Below are 14,570 nucleotides of genomic sequence, written 5' to 3'. Positions count from 1 at the left end.
TTCTTTTTGCCAAAGTTAAGATTGTTTATTTTAAGTGTTAATATTTGGATGATTATTTCAAACAAATATGGACACAAAACTATTTTGTTACTCATATTAGCTACATATAATGGTTAATCAGTCACACACAAGTAATCTACATATAGATTCAATGTGATTAGGGCGATATTTCAAAGTATATAAATGAGGGCTCAAATGAACATATTCAAGTAACTTTAATGGTATTAGCAAAGTCGAATTTTCAGCAGTGGGCAGAGATTCAGATGGAACTGTTAAAATCACTAAAAAAATATTAACTTTTATATTGATTGAATTATGCTTATTTTATAGACATATTAATGTCCTTAACAACCTTTACATTTTGCTCCTCTGCTAATTACTTACCGATCTTCCAGAAATTTGAGGCTTTCCATTTCAGGATGTAACGCTGATGTTTATCGGCATCCTTGGGATATTCTCTCTCTTGCGTTCCTTTCCCCACTTCCACAGACACCTGCTGATTGTTGACTCTCTTTGGGACCTAATCAAGGTTGTCTCCATGGCAATTTGCTGTGTATCGTTATGACAATCTTGCGGACTGAGGCACCAAGATTTGATGCCAGGAGCAACGACTCTCCAGGCCTACACTTACATACACACACACACACACACACACACACACACACACACACACACACACACATATAAAGATACTCACCCTCCCTTTTTTCTCCTCCCTTCCCTCATGTTATGCTGTATTTCTTTTCAATCCCCTGTCTTCTTGTCCTGTCCACCCCTTGTCATATTGTGTGTATTGTATGTATGGGCAGGTTGATGGCTAATTTCGCTGGTACCTGTGACCAGTGACAATAAAGGCTACTACTACTACTAAAGTTCCATAACCACGTTAAAATCCATTGGGAACAGATATCACTTGTAGATTATGACCGACGATTAAGTGGACACTAAGTTATTAGTGAATGCTGGTGAAATTGGACAAACCCACGTGATCAGCATGTAGGATACAAGATCGGGGAAGACGTTTTAAAAAGTAGTTAACAAATAAAAGTGCATAATAAGCTGCAAAAAATAAAAAATAAACTTGAGAAAAAATGCAATATTAACTAAAAAATAAATAAAATCAAAAAATAATAAAGAGACAAAAAAGTGCAAGCTTTCTGTGTAAAATTGGGATGGGGGGTAGGGGTGTTGACATTCCTGTTGAAATGAGACCCAAATCTTTTGCAGCATATAATACAGAGAGTGTTAGGCATCACTACAGTGAATATGGAGAACATTCAAGTCATTGCGTGTGAAATAGAGGGAGGTAACAGATTTTGATAACCTGTAATAGTGCCTTATCAAATATGGTGACCCTGTTGTAAGTCTGTTACAGTTCACTTTTCAGGACATATTGAGAGAGAGGGTTAGGCATCACCAGAATGAATATGGAGAACACACACACATACATAATGAATAAAATTATATATATATATATATATAGACAATTATATATATATATAAGTAATTATACTGACATACGTGTCCTTTGGTGACACATGTTTTCGGATTGCGTAGAAAACCATTCCACAATCCCACTAAAGGATGTGTCTAGGTTTGCATGGGTTAGTATTGAAAACACAAGATCAACAATTAGAGTTGCTCTTACCTTGAACGCAGGTATCCTTCGAAGTCACTCGGTCTTCTAACAAAGGTTCTGCTCCAAGTTCTTCTACCTATTCTATTGATTGAATCTTTAGATGAAGGAGGCAGACTTAGACCTTTTTGTCTTTTCAGGATCCTCACAATGTGAGGCCTTGTTTTTATTAAAAGTAGTGTAATACAGATAGATGTGTGTAATATATGTAATGTAAAAGAAAAGAAAATTACAAACAAAATCTCCTTCAAATAGTCAAACAATTCTAGCGTAAGTAGAAAGAAATAAAATGCAAAGATAAAACAAACCAGGAAACACTCTCCAAGTGTAAGCCTGCGTTTGTTCTCCTGATGCACCCTCTATAAGCAATAACAGAGTATAGTACACTGAGCTTGTCTCAAGGTGAATGCACACTGATAACTGGTCCTAAAACCCTATTTATAACATTTTATTAGTATGAACTCATAACGATCATTCTGCTTCTGTCAGCATCCTATCAGGTCTCTCATGATCTCATGCTTCTGCAAAACATCCTGAGAAGTCTCCTAAGCTGCACGGCTGACTGTGTGTTCTTATTTGGCTGACACAAAGCTGCTGACACAAAACTTGTGATTTCCTTTTTAAGCTTTCACTGTTATTTTCTATCTTAATATCTAAACATACTATTGAAAATATATAATTTCTCAATCACACAATAGTTACAGAAATTCATATATAAGTAAATGATACTTGTCATTCTATAAAATGGAAAAGAAAATTCATATAAAGGTAAATGAAACTTATAACAATTCTATAATCTTCTTTCAGCAAGATGATGGGTCTTGATCCAACTGTCTAGGTACAGTGTCTGTTCCTCTTTGGGTTGACTCAGGTTCCTTCTAGGTCTTTTTCTTCACAGTTTTAATCAGATATATTCAATTTCTTTATGTCATATAACAATTTCCCCATTTCTTTTAGTTTATTTTCCACAGCTTCCTTTTTCCTTGCTCTCTGTCTTTGTTGTCTTTTGTTTCGTTTCTCTCTTTTTGCTGCATTAATTTCACTCTGTTTCTTTATAGTATTTGATGTGATTGTCACATAAGGATAACCAGGTGCACGTTGTATGGCAGTTACTGTACATGTGATATGGCAGTTACTCCACTCCTAAAATTTCTATTCACAATATATATATATAGCACGACGGCACTGTTCTGCACGCGCGTTCAAGGTAACGTGCCCGGCGCTAGGCGCGTTCTCACAACAATGTTTAATGAACAGTGGATGCTGATGTTTGCATTTACGCTGTTTGCGTAGAGAACTTCTCTAGACGATCTATTTTAAGCTGCATTGTAGCAACAGCACCCTCTATGGTCACAACATATGATGGTCACAGAATCACACCAGCAGGCACCATTCTGAGTAAATGATACAGATTAAAACTTTTGTTTACTCACTGTGCAAACATGTTTAAAGGATATTTTTCTACCTCTTAGCTCCTGGCTGATGAAGGGCACAAGGTACCGATTTAATTTCATATTATGAGATAAACTTTGAGAGACTTTTGAAGTGTTTATTTTATCGATATAACCTGAAGCTATTTGCTAACACTGAATGGGTCATTAACATATTATGGTTAGAATTTCAGTAATCGGCACTTAATTTGTTATTGTTGTTATATAAAGTGTGAGACGGCGACGCTGTTGTGGTGTTAAAATAATTAGTTTTATTAAGTCTTATTTCAATCTGAAATGTGATGATTTATGTTTATGGTGTAAAACACTTTGTATGGCACTTAAATCTGTTTTTATTAGTGTAAATATATATATTATATATATTATATAATTACATATATATTGTAAATATATATATATATATATATTGTATGTGTGTGTGTGTATATATATATATATATATACACACACACACACACACACACACACACACACACACACACACACACACACACACACACAGATTGCAGTCATGTCTAATTACTGTTTATTTGTTTGCCTTTTATTCAGCTTTTACAAAAATAAAATATATAAACATCAGTTAACGGAGTAGAGTGAATCTGTTCAGCTGTGAATGCTACAGTCTGTTTACAAAGGGGTGAAACTGGTGAGAATGTAAATCATGTCTGATCATGAAGGGAAGTACAGAACATAAGAGCTGTTGCTGTCTGAAAAAAAAATATGTTTATTTATGCGAATTTCATACATTACACACATTTAACACTTAAGCTTTAAAATACATAAAGTACTGCTAAAAAGTCTGAAAAAAGATTTCTAAGAAATAAAGATTAATTAATTAAAATATTCAGCAATGGTGATTAAAATTAAATCAACACAACAAGATTTTAAAATAGGCCATAATATATTTAGAATTAAAATACAAAATAATTATTTAATACAAAAGTACTTAAACCTTTTGTATACTACTTATATAGTCAGATAATACAGGCAACAAAAGTCCCAAAAGCAGAATAATAAAAAGGTACAATCATAAAATACAAAATATAATCATAATTTAAAAAATTCCCTAATTAAACAGTTAAAGTTCATTGTTATTAAAGCTCATCTTACAACATGTATTCAGCGTTCTCTCTCTAGTTTTCATTGCTCAATTAACACAATCTGTAAATCAGTCTTTAAACCAAGTAATAATTAAAAATTAATCTAAAAAGTAATCATTTAAAAAGCACAGTGTCAGCTCAATACACAACCAATACTGCATGAATGGATTTTAAAGCTAAAATCAAATCACTTTTACAATCCATTAATAAGTAATAAATGAGTAAATAAACAGAAAAATGCATATAGAAATTTAATTTTTTTACAAAAATATAAATATATAAGATTTTTTTATAAACTGTAACACTACTACCACTACTACTACTACTACTACTACTACTACTACAAATATTAAAATAGTAACCAGTTAACATCTAGTAATACATTGAATTGTTATACTGGGTTATATGGAATAAATGTTAACCTGGTAACAGCCAAATTCCATCCAATATGTGTGTATAAATATATTCAGACATTGTTCTTCCAGTATTATTCAAATGATGCCTTTATAAAATGATTAGATTTGTAAAAAAAAAAAAAAAATGCAAAAAGGTTTCCAGATACTACACTGCATGCTTACAATTAGATTTCCCATTTTTTTCCTTTTCTTTGAATGTTTCAACAATTCCTGGTTGGACAGTTTTCCTCATGGACCTACAAAAGGATGGCATTTTTATATAATTAATGTAAATTAATTCATTAACTAAATTAGTTATTCATGATAACTAATGATAACTACTATTTGGTGTGATTTGTCAATCATTTTATAAAATTGTTTAAAAAAAAAAAGTTCCATAAATACTTTATGTACTCATGTGTATATAACAAGAGGTCACCCTGTGTGTTGTTTGATCCTGGTTTCTAGACAGTCAGGGCAAGAACTCAACATGGTAAGCCACGCTTTTGTTTTCCCTTAAACAACCCAATTCTCACCTCTGAACACCAGTTGAGTGTAAACTGCCCCCTGTGAGACCGCGTGTGGGTCAATTGTAATTAGCTAAAACCAGTGCAAGGATATATATTTAACAAGCTCCTTTAATACCATTTGCATTTCATACATAACGCCTTCATTTATTATTAAAACTCTCAGATTTTCACTAGCTGTAATTGTGTCCTTTTTTCTCATTCTCCAACACGGTGTTTGCACTGCATACCCACAAATTCCTATGTTTTGCTTTTCCTCTTACCCATCGTCATTACTACCTCACTGAGCAATGAATGGGACAAGCCACATATCTATAAATGGTCAATGCAAAATAGCTCATATATATTTATATTTGTGGGTAGGAAAAGAGGCTAATTCACTTGCACGTACAGTATATGTAAAGACTGATTTATAAAGTGTAAATGCTGTGCAGATAACAGAAAATTATGCTTACCTGCATTTTTAGCCTTTATCCTAACCTAATCAAAATAAACCAAGTTCAATAAATAAAAATAATGCAAGTTCATTATTTAACAAAGTGTGTGATCAGTGGCACGCGAGACATGGTCATGATGTGCTGGTGCTGAGGGGTAATAAAGTTATATACCACTAATTAGATTCTAGAATGTGGGCAGAAACTGGTAGGGAGTAGAGGCTAATTTACCTGCTCACAATTGTAAAGATTGTAATTAGTAAAGTGTGAATGCTATTGTCACGATGCAGGACAAAGGCGAGTGAGATGAAATGCAGATTAGTTTAATTATTCAAAACACAAGAAAGCAGCTGAACAGACAGAACAAGGCAACAAACTGGGCTAACAGGAAACGGGAACAGGCACACCAACATCCAATATGCAATAATGACCAACACCAGGGATGTGAACAAACAGAGTATATATAGCTGACAGGAACCAATGACAAAGCGGAACTAATTAGAGACAAAGACAACACACCTGAAGGAGAGAAGGAGTACAATTAATGTCCATGGAAACCAAAGAGTGGGCGGAGCAAACAATTAACAACCGGGAAAGACAGCAGACAGAAACAGGACAGAAACACAGACAGACTCATTACAGATTCTGAACCTATAAGGATGGACAGGAGAGGGAGAGACTGACAGAGACAGGGAGACAAAACTGGGGACTGATAGAGCAGATAGGCAGAGCCATTCGGTATCAAGCCCTTCAGGCAGGACAGAGAGTCTACGGGGCGTGGGCGCAACCATTCTCGCTGGTTCCGTCGACCCGGTCGGTTCGGCTGGTTCTGTCGACCTGGTAGGCCCGGCTGGTTCTGTTGACCCGGTCGGATCCGGTGTCTCAGCGGGTTCGGGTGCTTCAGCAGGTTCGGGCGCTTCAGCAGGTTCGGGCGCGTCAGCAGGTTCGGGCGCTTCAGCAGGTTCGGGCGCGTCAGCAGGTTCGGGCGCGTCAGCAGGTTCGGGTGCTTCAGGTGCCTTAGGTGCTCCAGCCGGGGCCGTAGGGATGCCGGCCGCCCGAACCGGCACCATCGGGGTGTCCGCCAGCTTGGCGATCAGCCGGTTCCCCCGGGCCTTGCCCGAGCTTTCCGGTCTGGCACCCATGTGGACGGGTTCCGTCACCGGCGTACACAGGCCTGGATCGGGCCGAGGTACCGTAGGGGCCTCGGGCGTCCGTGGCTGGCCTGGCTCCGCAGCCCACGGACCCCGATGCCTACTGCCCCCCAAAATATTTAGGGCCGGTGTCCGACTCTGTCCTGTGCACGGTTAGGGAGGACCCGCCCAGGAGCAACGCTACGTTGGCCAGGTCCGTGAAAGGCCCCACCTCACGGCCCAATGCCACTAGGTAGCGCAGCCCGTCCTCCAAACCATGCCGGAACAGGTCCTTGAGGGCCCTCTACCCAAAATCCACCTGATTGGACAAGTCCAGGAACACCTCTACATATTCCTCCAGTGGGGAATCCCCCTGACATAAACGGAACAAAATCTCTGCTGGATCCATGTGGTTGGTCGTTCTGTCGCGATGTAGGACAAAGGCGAGTGAGGATCCAAATGCAGATTAGTTTAATTATTCAAAACACAAGAAAGCAGCTGAACAGACAGGCAGACAGAACAAGGCAACAAACAGGGCTAACAGGAAACGGGAACAGGCACACCAACATCCAACATGCAATAATGACCAACACCAGGGAAGTGAACAAATAGAGTATGCAGTATATAGCTGACAGGAACCAATGACAAAGCGGAACTAATTAGAGACGAAGACAACACACCTGAAGGAGAGAAGGAGTACAATTAATGTCCATGGAAACCAAAGAGTGGGCGGAGCAAACAATTAACAACCGGGAAAGACAGCAGACAGAAACAGGACAGAAACACAGACAGACTCATTACAGCTATTCAGGTATGTGTATGCAAGTGTTTATACATTATATAAACATATTTGTGTGCATGTCAAGTCTTGTTTCCCTGTTCTTGATGCTTAACCAACTAACACCTTCATGCTAAAATCAACACAAAGTTTAAATAAATGAAACACAAGGGCTGGTTCAAAAAAGGTTCTAATCATGGCTATGAAAAATACAAATTAATATGTCGGTACTGTATATTTCATGTACATTTTTAAATTTTATTCATATATAACAGATAAATGACTCCCACCTGCATTATACTTTTTGCCCTTCTTTATGACCTGGGCTTAAGTCACATCACCAGTTTCAGCGAAATCCTCTGAAGAAATAAAAAACATGCATGGAAAGAAAAAAAAAAAACATTGCAAATGAATTACAGAACATTTTTTTGATGTTTTAGGTTTTTAATTATGATGATTACCACATTGATATAAAGAAAACTAGAGATTGTAAGCAAAAAATATTAAATGGCAGAAGATTGAGAAACAAATGCTGGTGTGTTTCTTGTTAGTGCAAACTGACCTGCAGGCTGATTTGTGTCCTGATTCACTGCAGGAGACTGAAATTGTACACCTTCTCAAAAATAAAGCAGTGAACAAGTTAAACATTGACTTTAGACATACTGTATTTATATGTGGAGCAACACGAACACAACAAAAAGACCTAGAAAGGTCATTATCTTTGTAAAAAAATTAAAAAGAAAAGATACACCATAACATCTGTTATCACACCTTTTTTCTTCTTGAAGAGCAAGAGCAGGATCAGTAAGATCATTACGATGGCAAACAGACAGGCCAAACTTAGTCCTATAAATAAACCAGTGAATCTAGGAACTGAAACTAGAGAAAGAATGGAACCTGAATATCTATTTAAACATTATATATTGAAATCGATTTTATTACAAATCTAACTAAAGTAAGAACACATGGTTTTCTCACTTCTGACTGAAGCCCAGCTTTTCGGTGACTCTCCTGTCTCTGGGTGTTTACAGTGATAGAAACCTTCATCTGACTTTGAGACACTACTGATGGTCATCTCTCCTGTAGTCTGGTTCTGGAGGATGGAATCATTTTTATAAAAATTAACACCAGAGTTTGAAGGTTTTTGTCTACTTAAACAGCGTAAAGTCAGAGGATGTCCCTCAGTCACAGGATGGACAGGACTGTCCAGGATCACATCATCTGCAGGAAAGAGAAAGAATACACTGAATATGAAGTTTGCAATTCTACATTATTAGTGTAACATGCATGCATTTATAAGGTTTGGTAAACACATTGAATTACAAATCATTGAGATTTCCATGGATTGGTGTCTAACATGACATTTTACATGGAGCAGAAAACAACAGGGTATTTTATATTCTTAGAAAAAAAGGCTTCTAAACTGTATATTTCCTTGTCACTGCATTAGTATAGTTTTTTTAGCTATCTATTTTTTATCTATTACCTAATATTACCCCAAAAGCTTTCTATCGTACTGAGGGAAAACCAGAAAGAGGGAAAGTTGAATATTCTGAGAAAATCAGTCTAATGAAAAATGTTGATCAATATGAATTTCCAGAAACTTGATAATTTTGACCTACTATTATTCACACACCCTTTTTTTCAGAAATCTGTTTTATTGGTGGATTCACTGCTTATTTTTAACAAGTCAAATATTATGTGGAATCAACAAATGAATTGACTAGAAACAGGTGTGTGTGCTCCGTAAATCAGCTTATGGAAAATATCAAGGTCTTGCAGCTGATACTGCTGTCATTAAGGCCTGCATGCTACCCTGTCTGCCACACAATTAACCTCATACATCTTAATTTACCTCTTTCGCCTTTCTATAGAGGGGTCAAACTTCGAGAAATTCCGTCAAGAAGTCGAGCTATCACTGTTCAGAGATCGGAAAAGCTAAATACCCTGGACATTTAAATGCACCAACTCAACTGTCCAAAGGATTTTCTTGCTTTATTTTGGCTTTTAAAATGCTGAAATCGTGTGGAAAATTGTGCTAAAAGTTTTCACCCCCTCAAGATAAACTGAACCGGTTACCTTTGACCAGCTGTAAGGTATGTAACAATGGGCTTATTGTGGATTATTTGAGTTTATTTTGTCATTTTAGAGCTGTTTTGTAACCAGTAAGCGCTGGCTTTTAGCTCTATAGAGTGGAAGAGGCTCAGACTGGCATACAGTCATGAGCGCTGTGTTCTGTAGTTAGAGGGAAGAAGTTATACTTTTGATTTCTGGAGTATGTAGGCTTCAATATGAAGGTTTAGATTCTCCTTTGAATTGAAATGTTTTTACTTTTTTTGTGTGTTCTAGCTTCTATTACTCTGATTTGTAATAGATATACTTATTTTATATTTTTTTTAGATATACTTATACGTCTGCAGCAATCTCAATTGTTTAGAGTTTAAGATGAACATGACAGAAACTTAATAGCTATTTATAAATGTAGTTCATACAGTATGTTAAAGTGTTCCTCATTTTCTCAGGTTACAAAAATACATAACCAAGCAGTTATGTTATCTATGACAGTGACTCAGACAGCAAGAATCAGAGAACTACATGAGCTGGAGCATCTAACAGTTTGTTCATTTGAAGTAAGAAATGTTAAGTCAAACATCTGAAATTGATTGAAAATTGTCTGGAAATTTTATTTTAGAGTTTTTACTGCACTGCTGTCAATCAAAAGATAATAAACATTTCTTGTGATATTATTACAAGTAAGCTATCAATTCAATTGTTTACAGTACTTAAGAAGTGATTTGGTTTTGTGTATTAAACATTATTGATGAGAACTGATGAAATGACTCACTGTGCACTGTGATGTTAACAGAATTACTGCGTTCTCCAGATTCAGACTGACACCAGTAAACTCCAGTGTGTGATGTAGAGAGGGAGCTGATGTTACATGTAGATCCTGAAACTGATGAACAATCAAACGATGTCTCATTATGTGTGTATCCTCTTACTGTCCATCCAGTAGAGTCACTCAGGTCCTCACAGCTCAGTGAGAGAGAGTCTTTAGTAAAGTGTTGAGTTCTGCTCGGTCTGATGATCAGAGACACTGGAGAAGATTCACCTGTTAATAATTATATTAATATTATTACATTTCATTATAGGTCACTGTTATATTAACATTTATTATTAAAAGAAAGAAACTTAAGTCAATATATTAAACTATACATATAGCCTAAAAGATGTTAGTAATGACAATAATTTATGCATAAAAAGCAGTGATGAAAGCAGTGATAAGCAGCAAATGAAAGCCTCATCTAGTTCAAAAGTTATCTCATAAATATATGACAAATGACACATTGGCGATTGTTTTGTACCAGAATGCATTTGAAGTGGTAAATCCACTGAGTTCTGGAGGGAAAAACATAAAGTGCTGGCTGTTTTCTTTACTCTAGCAGACATATCACCTCATCACAGATTTAGTGTAAATCAGATGCAGCTGATAATGCTTTGTCAATAATAGGATTATAAATATTAATACTGTGTCTTTGCACTGTATTTTTACACACATATCTCTGTGCTGGTGATATATTTCCACCAAATATAGTTGTTGAAAGAGATGTATAAGCTGGGGATGAGAAAGGATGTTTGTTGTTTTAGCAAAAGATGGTAAGGGATTGGACTTTGGTCAAGTGGAAGAGAAAAAAGCAGACAGTCATTGAGTTCTACTCTCATAAAGTATTGTGTGTGACTGGTAGAGCATAAGGTAGAGCAAAATTCTTCAAGCAAACACCTACCATTGAAGCTAACTATATTCTGCAACTACTGATGGCTCATTTTGCAGAACAAACTACTGATGGCTCATTTTGCAGAACACACACACACACATATACATATACATTATATATATATATATATATATATATATATATATATATATATATATATATATATATATATATATATATATATGTGTGCACACACAGTGGTGTGAAAAAGTGTTTTCCCCTTCCTGACTTTTGATTTTTTTGCACATTTGTCAAAAAAACTTTAATGTTTCAGATCAAATAAATGTAAATATTAGTTAAAGATAACACAAGTAAACACAACATGCAGTTTTTAAATGAAGGTTTTTATTATTAAGGGCAAACAAAATTCAAACCTTCAAAAAAGTGTTTGCGAACCACAATTAGAACCATTATCCCTCAAATGGCAAAAACATGGAACAGTGAACCTTCCCAGGAGTGGCGGGGCGACCAAAATTACCCCAAAAGTACAGTGATGACTCATCCAAGATGTCACAAAAGACCCCACAACAACATCCAAAGATCTCAGGCTTCACTTGCCTCAGTTAAAGATAGGGTCTCCGATATTTGAGAAATGCTTCTGAAAACTGCGTTAGGCCACCAAACAAAACAATAAGCAAAACAAACGTGTAGCCAATGAGCAGAAAGGGGCGGGTCTTGTCAATATGGGCGGAGAGAGTGTTCAGTGCTCATGTGTGCATGTGCGCATATTCACAGATTGGAGTTTCCCAAGTCAATAACTCCTGAGCTAAACGCTGTTACTACACAAAACGCGGTTGTAGCTGCGTCTCTACATTACTACGATAGAAAAGAGGTGTTATTTGTGTAGTAACAGCGTTTAGCTCAGGAGTTATTGACTCGGGAAACTCCAATCTGTGAATATGTGGCCAACTTCCTGCTCCTTCAGTTCTCTCCAGCGTTGGAAAGCTGATCCTATATTAACACGGGTCCTACTTCTTGCCTTATTGTAAGCCTTTCTTCGCTTTCTTTGTTTTTATCCTCCATGTCAATGTTAAAACTGCTTTCTGCTAATGTCACACATGCGCACTGAACACTCTCTCCGCTGCATATTGACAAGACCTTGTTGCTCATTGGCCACACGTTTGTTTTGATTTTTGTTTAGCTTGTCGTTTCCGACTCAGTTTTCTGAAGCATTTCTCAAATATCGGAGACACGACCTACAGTATAAAGTCAGTGTTCATGACTCCACCATAAGAAAGAGACTGGGCAAAAATGGTCTGCATGGCAGAGTTCCAAGACAAGAACCGCTGCTGAGCAAAAAGAACAAAAGACTCGTCTCAGATTTGCCAGAAAACATCTTGATGATCCCAAGACTTTTGGGAAAATAGTCTGTGGACTAACGAGACAAGTGTTTTTGGAAGATGTGTGTCCCATTACATCTGGTGTAAAAGTAACACTGCATTTCAGAAAAAGAACATTATACAAACAGTAAAATATGGTGGTGGTAGTGTGATGGTCTGAGGCTGTTTTGCTGCTTCAGGAACCGGAAGACTTGCTGTGATAAATGGAGCCATGAATTCTGCTGTCTACCATAAAATCCTGAAGGAAAATCAAGGCAAGCACTTTTTCACACAGGGCCATGTACTGTAGGTTTGGATTTTGTTTTCCCTTAATAATAAAAACCTTAATTTAAAAACTGCATGTTGTATTTACTTGTGTTATCTTTGACTAATATTTACATTTGTTTGATGATCTTAAATATTGAAGTGTGACAAACATGCAAAAAAAAAAATCAGGAAGGGGTAAACACTTTTTCACACCACTGTGTGTCTGTGTGTCTAGTACCGGTGTGGTCTTCTGCTGCTGTAGCCCATCCGCCTCAAGGTTCGACATGTTGTGTGTTCAGAGATGCTCTTCTGCATACCTCGGTTGTAACGAGTGGTTATTTGAGTTACTGTTGCCTTTCTATCAGCTCGAACCAGTCTGGCCATTCTCCTCTGACCTCTGGCATCAACAAGACATTTGCGCCCACAGAACTGCCGCTCACTGGATACTGTATTTTCTCTTTTTCGGACCATTCTCTGTAAACCCTAGAGATGGTTGTGCATGAAAATCCCAGTAGAGCAGCAGTTTCTGAAATACTCAGACCAGCCCGTCTGACACCAACAAACATGTCACGTTCAAAGTCACTTAAATCACCTTTCTTCCCCATTCTGACGCTCGGATTGAACTGCAGCAGATCGTCTTGATCATGTCTACATGCCTAAATGCATTGAGTTGCTGCCATGTGATTGGCTGATTTGAAATTTGCGTTAACGAGCAGTTGGACAGGTGTACCTAATAAAGTGGCCGGTGAGTGTACAGTATATACTATCAGATCTACTGTTAACATATTGTGTCCAGTGCGGTCTCTTACTCACCAATAACATTTACCCAGAGTACATCACTGTAGTCTGTGTAGTAGACTGGGTTTCCTCTTCCAGCTCTGCACTTGTACTGACCTCCATCAGAGAGAATAACTGAACTGATGGTGTAGGAGTCTGTTTCATTGTATTTAGTCTCAGTCCAAACGCTCCCTGTGTATTTGTACCAGTAAAACTTCCATCCAGCAGACTGTGGTGTCAGTGTACAGTACAGAGTCACTGAGTTTCCTGTCAGTACAGCTCCTTTAAGGTCTGATGTGAGTTGAGGTTTAGGTTTTTCTGTTAGAAATGAAACAGTTCATGATGTTAAATAGTCTGTAATACACTAATCACATTTACTGTGAAACATTATTACTGTCTCTGTGATGAAGCTAAACAATGTGCTGAAATTATTTTAGACTTTTATTTAGACACATCATTAATAAACTGTGATTGAAGTGAGGGTCAGAAGATAACTGCTGTGTGATGATACAGGTCACTAATCTGTCTCTACATCACAGTAATGTATTTTATATGTGTATAGATTACAGAATATTCTGATAATAAATGAAACAACAAAATGCAAATCTACACATAATCTATTTACTTGTAGACATAGTGGGAGCATTAACAAATGGTTTTGTTTTTAAAACTTTGTGTTTTGCCCAAAAATAAATAAATGTGTTTGCCACAAAACACATTAATGTACATCGTTATTTTTATATGAACACATTACACTAATTCGAGATCTCATCATTCTCACTAGGAGGTCTAATTAACATTCTGTATTTCCCAATGTACTTTAATCACCTGCTTATTTACATTCATTCATTCATCTTCTACCGCTTATCGGAACTACCTCGGGTCACGGGGAGCCTGTGCCTATCTCAGGCGTCATCGGGCATCAAGGCAGGATACACCCTGGACGGAGTGCCAACCCATCGCAGGGCACACACACACTC

At 37.1% G+C, this 14,570-nt stretch overlaps 1 protein-coding gene across 2 annotated transcripts in view; it reads right to left on the bottom strand.

Moving 5' to 3' along the window:
* The window catches only part of LOC132848919 (immunoglobulin superfamily member 1-like), a 324,244-nt gene that overhangs the window by 125,210 nt on the left and 184,464 nt on the right, over positions 1-14,570 (bottom strand). Inside the window, exon 22 of one of the 2 annotated variants that reach the window (XM_060875014.1) lies at positions 3,687-4,839. The exons of the other annotated variant lie outside the window; for it this stretch is intronic. Within the exon in view, the coding sequence (XP_060730997.1) occupies positions 4,832-4,839 (8 nt within the window). The 3' untranslated portion in view covers positions 3,687-4,831. Of the gene's footprint in view, positions 1-3,686; positions 4,840-14,570 lie in introns of those variants that run through there. 2 annotated transcript variants of the gene reach the window in all.

Source organism: Tachysurus vachellii, chromosome 7, assembly GCF_030014155.1.
Source record: "Tachysurus vachellii isolate PV-2020 chromosome 7, HZAU_Pvac_v1, whole genome shotgun sequence".
NCBI lineage: Eukaryota > Metazoa > Chordata > Actinopteri > Siluriformes > Bagridae > Tachysurus > Tachysurus vachellii.
The sequence above is the reverse complement of the archived record's forward strand: the minus strand, read 5'-3'. Positions and strand labels throughout refer to the sequence as shown.